We start from the raw sequence: 12032 nt of genomic DNA, 5'->3' as shown, positions 1-12032 counted from the left end.
ATTATAGAACACTGATATTTTCAAAAATCTATTTTAAACTATTCATTAACCAATTAACCAATTGAGCCAAATTAATTGATTTTTTTCATTAATTTTGGTAAGTAATCTAATTAATGGCTAGAAATTCACCTCTTTAGGAGAATAAGTAAGAGATTCGGACTTCAAGTCTCGACCATGCATATAAAATGGAATATATCTACCATTCGAGCTAGAAAATGTAAAATAATCTTTTTAAAAATCTTTTATAAAATATAGAAAAAATATAATTAGTGAATATTTTGAGAAAAGATATAAGTGAATATTTTGAGTAAATACATGTTTTCTTCGAAATTTTTGTAGTCATATTTTAGTTTTCAACTGTTGGATCGTAGGGAGAAATCATATTGATTAAATCGATATATTAAACTAAGAGCAACTACATCAATTTTTCAATGTATCTAAACGGTAGATTTTTTCTTATATTAAGAATTAGATTGAGATTGAGTATATATCAACACTTTCTTCTTAATCTCCTTCCTTCTCAACTATGTTTTTTTTACCTTACCAAAAAAAAAACTATGTTTTTCAAAAATTTCAACGGTTTTCCATGGTGATATTATAATCATCAAATAATTAGTGACACATATGTACGATCTAAAATTAGATGAAAAAGATGGATTTTTTTTTCTTCTACATAAATTTAATGTAATGTCTATAATTTTATAGGATTAATTTTCTCATCTTTAATATAGATGTAATTTTCTCAGTTGATAGAAGATTGCATTTTATATGCAGGACTGAGATTCAAACTCCACAGTTATTCCACTTATACACCTTAAAGGAAAAATTTCCATTTATTAAACTACTTGACAAAAAAAATTCCTCAATAACATCTAAGCCATATATATATATATATATATATATATATATATATATATGTGTACATGAAAGATATGGAGACAATTTGTGCTTTGTGTGCTATGATAGCCTAATTAATTAAACATGTTAAGGTGATTAATACCGGAAACATTAATTGACGGAGAGGAGGCTCCACATCAAGATTTGAATTGATCGGATAAAAAACAAAGTAGGTAACCATTGTAAGGCTTGAATAAGATTTGAATTGATCGGATTAAAAACAAGTAGGTAAGGCTTGAATAATTCAAATGCCAACTCCACATAACAAACCTAACGATATGTAAGGCTTGAGATAAAGCCTTTTTTGTTTTTTTCTTCTAATATTTTTATCAATCCAAAAGCACACGCTTGACAAAAAATGTTATGGGATATGCATGAAAGATTTGACCAAAAAAATAGCATACACTCCAAAATATTACAGTATTTGTTTGCTAATAATAATACTAAAAGTATGCTACCTTGACCAAAACAATAATACAAAAAGCACACACAAAATTTGCACAAACTAAACGATGAGGGATTGAGCTTATAAAAACACATGCTATGGAATGCATGAAGATTTGAATTAGATTCAAAACAAAACTAATTACAAATGATAAAAGTAAAAAATATATATTAATCTAAAAATTAAAACAAGCAAAATGTTTTTTGGGTGAATATAGAGGAACATATTTCCATGCATTCATTGAGATATGATGAAAAAATCAAATATTCTCTCCTATCATTCTTATAAAAGACAACAAGTCAACAAAAATTGAAATCAGATGCTTCAATTTTTGTTTACTCGGTTGTCTCTTGTAAAAAGCAACAAAACCTTAATTAGTAACTAAACATTAAAGGGTCCATTAGGATCCAACTGTTTACATAGTTGAAGATAAGTTAAATAAAGAACTCTATCCTTTGCACCTGTTCGATGATTTTTGGTGTGTTTGCAGAAATATCTCAACTGTGCAAGCGTGCAACAACCAAGCATTTGTCCCAAAAACAAAAACAACCAATTGATTCTTCTCTTTTTCTCGGCTATTACCGGCTTCGTCTCTTGATTACAATGCTCACATCTAGGCAATGTTGGATGCATCCAAATTGTTCCTCTATCATTCATGTCGTGCATGTTTTCGACAATAAAATGTCTGATTTCAGGAAACTTTTCTCTGATATCAAAGGAAATTTGTAACGTTTGTTGACATCTTTTGCACTCAACCTCTCCAATGATATTAAAAATTTGATTTTGTAAAAGATAATTGAAAGTGTGAACGGTTGCTCTGCGATTAGTAGCCCATGTGAAAAACACAGGGATGATTTCGCTTTTTCCATTAAGTAGGCCACGACGAACACGAGCACGAGGACGAGGAGGTTGAGCAGGTGGAGGATTTGATGGCTGAAGAGGGATAAAGGAGGTTGATGGTTGAGGTGGTGGCGATGGTTGTGGGATAAACATGCTCTGAAACGGTGTTGGTTCTGAATTAGGGTTTTGCATGGGTTGTTGAGGTAGTGGTGGTGATGGGTTTGGTTGCATAAACATGCGTTGAAACGGTGTTGGTTCTTGAGCAGAATTGTTTTGAATAGGTTGTTCGGAGTTATTCATGATGAGAGTTTGTGTGATGGGATGAAAATGTTGAAAGGAAAAGTTGTTGAGACAAAAAGTGAAACGAGGAGTAAGTTGAGGAATTTGAAACAAGAGTGAGAGAGTTGAGGAATTTGAAAGAAAGAAAGAACGATGTTGTGTTATCAAATAGAGTGAGTGACTAGTGTTGGTGAGAGAGAGATTCAGTTAGAGTTATATAAGGAAATAAAGTAGGGATTTGAGGATAGTCAACTTTGAACCTATCACTTATCATTTCAAACTCAAACCCTTTTTTATTTTAACCAAAATCAAATAGTTAGATAGCTACCAAAAATATAGCCGGGCCAACATTTTCTGTTGTAACTGCTAGTGGCAGTTTACGCAATAGTCGATCTCGGCCAATAAAAAGTGATCAAACGACTGTGATTTATTTAATACAGATTCACACAATTTTAATCTTAACCGTTCGTTTCTGGTCAGACAATCTACAACCTGAAATTCTGCCAGCCCTTTTGGTGAGAAATCTTCGTCACTAGCATATCTGGCTGCACAAGCTTTGTGCAGTTTTAATATGTCTAGACTTTAAGTCAAAATCATTCCGTCAAAATCTATCATTTGAGTGAATTATCCTGTGACATTTAACAACAAAAATTAAGACAATTTACGGGAGTTGCACTTCCAACCACTACCTATGTATGCAGAAATTTATTACATGGATTTTTTTTGAATGATGCATCATAATTTTTGCCTAATTCTCAAAGTATTGATCATTCTGCTAAAGTCATTACTGTATGATCATTCTTTGGTCATATAAAATTAAAGAATGATATTCTTATTACTTTTGGTGCACCAATATAATAGTTTTGATCATTTATGGGCGACCAATCACCAAACTAAATTTAGTTCATCGTGGATAGACCAATGAGAATATATTCAAAACAGTGGAACACATCTGTGTCTCAAGATATTAGAAACAAAGAAAAAAAATATTTTTTGTGGGACACTTATTTAACACGTGTCGTATGAATGTCTTACACATGTCTAACATTATTTTAGACACCTATTTGAGTTGTTCGACATGCGTCGTACGACGTGTTATACCAATGTACACATATTACATAGATTTGTGCAATGCTTCGTAGACATTAATGGTTCATTTGGTTATATGGAAAGAAAGTGGAGAAAAAAAATTACCCAAATTAATGCATGAACTTGAACATGCATTGATTTGCGTAATTCAGGATCTAAAACATAATACCCAAACCTCAGGACTAGACCAAACCTAAACCTAATGGCTTAAAAAAAAAAAAATCTTTTTAGCCACATTTATTAGCTCTGTTCATTTTTTTTGCCACCAATTTAATTTGGTTCGGGAGTTAGTTCTGGCGTCAAATGATCTTAGTCTCTTCCCGATCGCTGAACCACGATCCTCCCTACTAAGTTCAACGAGCGATACATTAGTAGTTATGTTTCAATTTACTAGTTAGTACCTTTTTCTCTAAACAACACGCGCGCTTTTCTCTATTCATTCTCCCTGTTTTCACTTTCCCAATCCCATCCTCAATTCTTAAGTTTCACTCTCACTTCTCAATTTTCCTTGTGGAGAAATCTTCCAATTTCCCATAGAAATGCTTCAGCCATAGTAACTAACTCTCTTCCATGTGCTAGTGCTTCAGATCCACCGTTCTCTTTCGTGAACCGCCGTCATTCTGCATATTCTCTGGGAGACCGGAACTCACCTCGCCGTCACAAAGATCCAAAGACTCGATGAACTGTTTGTCGACTGGAGGAATTCACTATTTTCGCTGCCGTCACACACAAACTCATAGATGTATGATTTCTTTTCTGATTTTCCCTTGTTGTGCCATAATTTTTACTCTTTTGCTCAAATGTTACTTGTTCCGTTAGGTTTCACTCCAATTTTCTTTCTGCTTCCGCATAGATTCAAAATGTAAATTAAAATTTGTTTGCAATTGTCTTTAATAATATGCAGTAATGAGTTTAGAATTTTGAATTTGTTTGCATGTCTCATGAGATGTTTGGTGCCTCAGATTAAAAACTAGGGAAGTTTTGTTTGAAATTTGTTTGAGTTGGTGCATTGGTATTGGCTTCGGACCCGGGAGTGTGCTCCTCTTGAGGTCTCTGAGGTTCGATTCTCACCGGTGCCAATTTGGGTGGGCTAATTTAGATTCTTCAAAAAAAAAAAGATATTTATAGATTCCTAGTTTTAATTATTAAATGGAAATTCGATAATAATTTGGATTTCCTCTTATTTGGTCACTTCTTTGATTCTAGAATGGTATATAATGTTGATGATCCAATTGATTAAGGTTGGTCTTGTGTTTGTCATATGAAGCCTAGAGACATATGGTAACGTCAGAGTAGTAGGTTAAAGCTCAGGGTAGATTTTTGGTACATGTTCTTATTTCCATTTGGATAATTGACAAGAGGCATTTATCAATTTATGTTGTTTTCTGAGGTTGTAAATGTTAAATATAGGTTGATTTAATTCCAGCTTATTTTATCTAAGGAATGTTTTATTCAGTTTCTAAGCTACTACAACTAAACTCTGTGGGATTGGAAATTTGGAATGCATTAATAGCTCTTAATCTTAACTGCAGAAATCACGAAGGCCCAACTGTGCTAATTATTCAGGATAAAGATGCAAGGGGCATGCTGATATAACCTTCATTTTATTGTTTAACATTTTTTAGTAAGTATCTTATTTAAAGATGAAAAGATGGTCTTCTGGATTTTCCTTAGTGCGTCCATGAGTAAAACTATATACAGCAATAACTCCATTACAATTTATACTATGCTAAATGTTGTATTTTCCCGATGCTCAATTTTTGTGAATTTGTGTTAAGTTCTCTCTGTCTATCCCTGAACCCCAAACATGATTTTGGCACAACGAAAGCTTTTTTTAGAAACCAGCAAATTCCAGCTTCAACCAAATGATAATGTTGTTTTTCAGGTTCTTGCTTAGAAGGTTTAATTCTATTTTGTTAGGATGTAATTTCTTGTACCAAATTTTTTTCTCCGAATGGCCATCATTTAAGTTTGTTTGCATTGTAGTGTAAATGTCATGATTTTATAATGATCACAGCCTATGGTTTGGTTAATTGACAAACTTTCTTACAGGTGACAGTACTTTTGAAGAAATGCCAAGACATACAAGTTCGTTGTGGGTCATCTGGTAATAGTATCAATGCTAATGTAACCAATACTTCTTTAAGAACAAGTACTTCTTTAAGTTTTTTGGATTTATTTTTATCTTAGTTTTTGAGCTGTTGCGTCTCATTCTTACAAGTAATCAATTCAATTTGGGATGCAGTTAACCTTCAAGGACATTAATGGACTAGTTGAGCAGAATGTCCAACTCAGAAGCCTTGCAATGTCTCTGGACAGTCAGGAGGTGGAATTCAAGGTTTGTTGGGAAAGAATTTCTTTTTGCTATTTTTATGTTGCAGAACATAAAGGCACCTAGATTTATGATTTTCATTATATACAATTGAGTTGTAGGAAAAGCTTGAAATAGAACTCAAAAAACATACTGAAGAAACTGCTTCTGAAGTAGCGGCTGTTCTACAGACAGAAGAGCAATGACAAATGATTGAATCGTGTCATACATCTGTAAGCTAGTATAATATCTGTAGTTCTTCTTTCCATTTTCACATCTTATTTTTGTTTATCCTTTTTTGAAAGGGTGTTATTCCTGTTTATTAAATAAAAATGTCACTTTAATGATTGACTAGCTAGTTAGATTTGAAAGATTAAAGAGATGTCAACTCCATATTCCACCGATAAATTCGATGATTATTTTAAACAAAGTGATTTAGTACATGTAAACAAGACCTTATTTAGCACCCCAAACAAGGCCTTAGTACAATACATAGAAATTAACAACAGAGAAACACAATGAAAAACATTGAAAATGACACAGAAATATGATCAACCAAGACATAAGTTAGTTCCCTTCTTTTCAGCTGGAGGCCTCTGATGGGAGTGGCACCCAAACAACATGCTTTACAGGGAAGAAATGGCACAGTGGACCGTCCCCGGGCTTCATTCCAAGATATTTGAATATGATATGATTAGGAGGCATGTCAGATGTGTCTAGGTGGCAAATGGCCAAAGCATCCATAATGTCTCCATATTGACCCTTTAGAAGAACTTTGAAGAGCTTGCTCCCTATGTCTAGATAATGGCAATAGTATAGAGCATAAGGATAAGGTCTTGGGTGACAAGCTACCCATTTAGGAGCATAGATATCCTTTGAGACTTCCAAAATAGTGTAGTTCTGCAAAGCTGCACCCGATGTTGTGGGCCACTGAGTTGTTAGAACATTATATTTGGTGTCAGCACCGATGACACTATGGACAAATTCAACCATAGACTCTAGAGAAGTAGGACAAGCCTTGGTCTCTCCTTTTTGCAGTGGAGATTCACATTGATCAATTATGTCATTCAGGTCTTCACCTTGGGGGGAATCCTTTGTGAGCTTGAATAGTTGAAGAAGGCTTGGTACTTGTGACTTGGAGAAAGGAATGGAGTCTGCCACTTTTTTTGGCAAGAAATTAGCATATTCTCTGATAGGAAATGATAGGGTCATTACATTCCCTACATATATATCTTCTAGAGCGAAAAAAGCTAACTTGAATGCTTCTGTATGGTCAACTTTAAAAGATAGTTTATCATTTGGTTCTGCATGTGAGTTTTTCAACCAACCATCAAGGTAAGCTTGAGTCGAGATGTGGGTAGGTTTTGTTTTTTCAACCAGGCTATCTTTTAGCCAACCATCAAGGTAAGCCTGCTTGATAGTTTTTTCCTTTAGGTCTTTGTTATCTTTCAACCAACCATCAAGGTAAACTTGGTTGGAGTTAGGGGTGGATATTGCTTTTTGGCCATCTTTCAACCATCCATCAAGGTAAGCTTGGTTGGTGTTAGGGGTGGATTTTGCTTGCCTATCTTTTAACCAACCATCAAGATAAACTTGGTTGGAATTAGGTTTTTGGCCATCTTTCAACCATCCATCAAGATAAGCTGGATTGGAGTTGGGGAATGACTTTGTTTGACCATCTTTCAACCAACCATCAAGGTAAGCTTGATTGGAGTTTTGGGTAGTCTTTTCCTTTTGATCCTTGGTATCTTTCAACCATCCATCAAGGTAAGCTGAATTAGAATTACCGGTAGATTTTTTATTGCGGCCTAGGGTGTTTTTCAACCATCCATCAAGATAACCTTCTTTAGAGTTTGAGTTGATTTTTTCGTTCTTCAGTGGTGTGTCTTTGAGCCAGCCATCAAGGTAAGGCTGATCAGTTTCTTGCTGAATCTTCATATCCATAGCAAAGCTTCCGTGGCCATTCTAAAATGCAATTAAATAAGAAGTATTAACAAATGACAATTTAACTACATGTTTTGGATGATCTATATGATCACATATAGAAACATAAGTGTTTATTTTGAGAGACACATTTTGCTGCATACTAGTGAAGATATAAAATTCATTTTGTATAATAGCAGACGGGTACCAATCTGAAACAACAAAATAGGGAACAACAGGAGACCTATTCTCTGAAACAAAAGATATAGGGAATAATGTAGGCCCGTTTGGTTTGTGAAATCGTTTACTATTTTAAAATGTTAAAATTTGTGTTAATTTTATTTGTCAACGGCAAAAGATGATAGACTATTGCAATCAACAAATTTTAAAAACAATGAGAATGTCAAAATCTTATTTTTCATATTTTTTGTCATCATTATTCACTAGCATTTCATCTTCTTTTAATCATAAAAACAAAAACAGCCCAAACAAAAACAGGAAGGAAAAGCCTAGGCCCAATCGTTAGCTAAGGAGCCCAAAGCCCAAACAGGCATGAATACACTAAACAGACCCCCCAAATAACCAGAAATCTCCTGCCAAGACCAGAAAAAACAGCATTAACAGCAGAAAGTTAAAAACCAGAAGACCATAAAATAGCAGAACTGATGCAGGAAAAAAAAAACACACGCAGAGCAGCATGACACCCCCAGGTCTTCAATCACCGCCGCATACAAATCACCAGTTCCGTCAACCACTCATATAAAAGACAATGATACACTTTCTCATTACTCAAAAGCAGCATACATGCATGTAAACTCAAAATGTCAACAGCAGGACAAAATAATGAAACTTAATGATAGCTTATGTTAATTAAATAATCAAAACCGCAAATGTTAGCCATTTCAAAATAAAAAAGTGTGAAGATACAAGCATTCAAGTAAATTCACGATGATTAAGAGTAGCTAGCACAAAGGATGAATATTATTAATGATGTAGTATTATGATAAATAAATGATGAAAAGGTGCGCAAATGTAAAGATACAAGAGATGCATGCAATGCAAGTAAACTTACGATGATGAAGAGCAAGACAAAAGGAAGGAGAGACAAAACAACTCTGCGCACCATATCTTAATTACTTCTATATGTTTAATTGATTACTGTGAAAGATGAATTGAAATACAAGTGAAGTGTGCTTTTTATAAGTGAATGAGAAGAAAAATGACAAAAAATGATCACATGCATTGAGTTTATGTGAATATTTTTCTTCATGACTTATTTTATTAGCTTTCTTTTAACCAACCAATAGGAGTTAATGCATGCATGGGAATTAAACAAGTCTTAAATTACTCTTTTTCAGATAATGTGAATTCTAAACCATTTTGCTATCTTGATATTGATGTTAGTCGATACTCATTGGTGAGCTCTTAATCTTATCAAAGAAAGCCAATGTGGGGAAGTAGGGAACTTCCCATGTTTGTGCATAGGAGGCCAACTAACTCAGAATTCACAACATAGCCAAATAGTTTTGGATAACTATGGTTTGCATGCTTGACAAGTGTGGATACTAGTCTCATTAGAAAAATTAAGATAAGATGCCGTTTAGGATAATTACTAGGGTTTTGCATGCTTGACAAGTGTGGATACGTTTATAAAAAATTGTTATAGTGCGTAGTATTATTATTTGAATTTTACCATCGGTTTAATCTGGTTCAGAGGTCAGTTCTGACATCAAGTGATTCCAGCCTCCTCCCAATCCCAGTTGTGAGGATCGAATCGCGGTCCTTCCTATCAAGTTCAACGTCAATCACCGCTAGAAAAATTATTACATTAAATATAGTATTAAACACAATGTTTTGAAATAATGTTGTTTAAAAGTGATACTATTATTCTATAGGTCTTGCTAACGAGTGGTCAATGACATTTTTTAAGCATCTTACATAATAAACTTTTATGAAAATGTGTGAAGTTAATAATGTACATTAAAAATTGAAATGTTTAATTTTTTAAATAAATAATTTCCTTAAATGAAATGCTTAAAGAGCGTCTCGGAAAAACTCGTTAGCATTTTTGATATTTTTTAGGAGTAATATTCAACTCTCATAGAATAAATATATCAATCATTGAGTGAACTTATTTTTTAACCCACTTGGGTTGGTCTGAGGTTATTAACTTGAGACCTGAGAGTGTGCTCCTTCTTAAGGTCTCAGGTTTAATGCTCTCTGATGCTAATTTGGGTGGGCTAATTTAATTTCTTAAAAAAAATTAAACTTATTTTTTCTTCATTTCATATATTTATATGCCCGTTCAATTGCTAATTTTACTTAATACTACAAATTCAACAAGTTATCCGCTACTTTTTTGTCAAACAAAGTCAAAATTGATTATTATAAATTTAAGGCTTACTTGCATATTTACTCCCTTACGTTTATTTTACATTTCAATTTGGTTCATTACATTTAAAAAATTTTAACTTAGTCCGTTTAGTAAAAAAATTTGTTTAAATTGTCCACATGACGAATAGATTTGCATACACAGCCAAGTTGGGAGGATATTATACGTGAAAGTTTAATATGAAATTATCTCAAAATTTTACATAAAATTAGATAAAATTAACTCAAAATTAAAAAAAAAAAAACTAATATTATTGACATTGTAAGAGATGAACTTTGAAACGTTACAAATTAAAAAGGTAAAGTCGTACCTAATAACTTTACTTAAAATCAGAAGAAAAAAAATTAACGACACAAGTAAGTCATATATGTCGGTGACAACTTACCCCTGTTTGACGAAAAATTTGAAAACTATACATGGTAATAAACTTGAAAAAGTATACTTTTTTGTGCACAGTGTATGACACAACACTATGTTTTATGTTAGTAATGCTTAGTGAAGAAAAATTTACATAAAAATAATTTATAAAAAGAAGAAATTTAACCAATAAAAATTTGACTAAATATACATATATAGAGGAAAGAGTGATTATAATTTGTAAGTGTTAAATATTGCCAAATATAATTATTCTCTTGTAAATTATTTTCTTATTAAATAGTTGCATTTTTTATTTGCGAGACTCATCTTGATTGAGTGATAGATAGGTAGACGTTGGTGTAGCTATGCACAATACTCGACCTTAGCTCACAAATATTACATCATACAGTACTATATATGTTTCTCTATTTTTAATTGTTCAGTAATTTCCCCATTTATTTCTGATCGGAATATACAATGCACCACACATTGTATGTTATCTTTAGAATTTAGATTCATTTTAATTTTGCTAATGTATTTTTATGAAACCAAAAGAAATTTCTATATGTTATCTCATTCTAGATGCGAGGGTATGAGGTCTATGGTATGCAACTCCTCACAAGCACACAACAGAACTTCCCTTGTATCATTTGAATAGTGTTGCTGTGATCATTTTCCTTTTTGTGATTGTATCATTTGTTCCTTTGTCTTGTGTTAGGTTGAAGCCTAGTGTTGGCGAAGGTCGAAGATTTTGGTTGTTTTTATGTTGGTGTTGTTACCGTAGAGTTGTTTGTACTACTTATTTATCAATAAAATTCTCTATTTAGAAAGAAAAAGAAAAATTCCATGATTCTTCGGTTAGTTAAATTATTAAATTGTATAGAGACTTTGACTCAATATTTCACCGACCACATCGATGTTTATTTTAAACAAACTAATTTTGTACATAGTTACACAAAACCTTATTTAGTACTCCAAACAAGGCTTTACTTAGTACATAGAAAGAAGACCTTACAATACATAGAAATTAACAATAGAGAAACACAATTAAAAAACATACGAAATGACACAAAAAAACGATCAACAAAGACATACATTAGCTCCCATTTAATTATGAAGGTGAGTCTTTCATCCAACCATCAATAAGCTTTATTCGAATACGTGGGTGGATTTTTCTTCTAAACTTGCTTATCTTTTAACCAACCATCAAGATAAGCTTGGTTGATGCTGTGAGTAGTTTTTTCCTTCTGCTCTTTGTCGTCTTTCAACCATCCATCAAGATAAACTGAGTTAGCGTTGAGGTTCGACTTTGCAATATTGTCTTTCAACCAGCCATCAAGGTAAACTTGGTTGGACTTGGGGTTGGATTTTGCTTGACTATCTTTCAACCAACCATCAAGGTAAACTTGGTTGGAGTTAGGGTTGGATTTTGCTTTTTGGTCATCTTTCAACCATCCATCAAGATAAACTGGGTTTGAGTTGGAGGTCAACTTTTCATG

General features: G+C 33.0%; 1 protein-coding gene and 1 long non-coding RNA gene across 6 annotated transcripts; one reads left to right on the top strand and one right to left on the bottom strand.

The window, feature by feature from the left end:
• Positions 1-1723: 1723 nt before the first annotated feature.
• On the bottom strand, positions 1724-2482 carry LOC123899773. The gene has a single exon (XM_045950991.1). It carries the CDS (start codon positions 2480-2482, stop codon positions 1724-1726), a length of 759 nt encoding a protein of 252 aa, XP_045806947.1.
• Positions 2483-3927: 1445 nt separating this feature from the next.
• LOC123899241 lies at positions 3928-10849 on the top strand. 5 transcript variants are annotated; one of them, XR_006805549.1, is made up of 6 exons: positions 3977-4292; positions 5083-5174; positions 5603-5702; positions 5796-5888; positions 5984-6094; positions 9143-9613. It is a non-coding gene; the product is annotated as an uncharacterized LOC123899241 (long non-coding RNA). The 5 variants fall into 5 exon arrangements; XR_006805550.1 differs by lacking the exon at positions 9143-9613 and adding an exon at positions 6448-6551; XR_006805548.1 differs by lacking the exon at positions 9143-9613 and adding an exon at positions 6448-6525 and having other exon boundaries at positions 5984-6102.
• Positions 10850-12032: the final 1183 nt, after the last annotated feature.

Source organism: Trifolium pratense, linkage group LG7 (genome assembly GCF_020283565.1).
Source record: "Trifolium pratense cultivar HEN17-A07 linkage group LG7, ARS_RC_1.1, whole genome shotgun sequence".
Lineage (NCBI taxonomy): Eukaryota > Viridiplantae > Streptophyta > Magnoliopsida > Fabales > Fabaceae > Trifolium > Trifolium pratense.
The sequence above is the reverse complement of the archived record's forward strand: the minus strand, read 5'-3'. Positions and strand labels throughout refer to the sequence as shown.

What these genes read in the sequence shown, in the direction of transcription:
- LOC123899773 (XM_045950991.1), bottom strand. Translation starts at nt 2,482, where the DNA reads ATGAATAACTCCGAACAACCTATTCAAAACAATTCTGCTCAAGAACCA.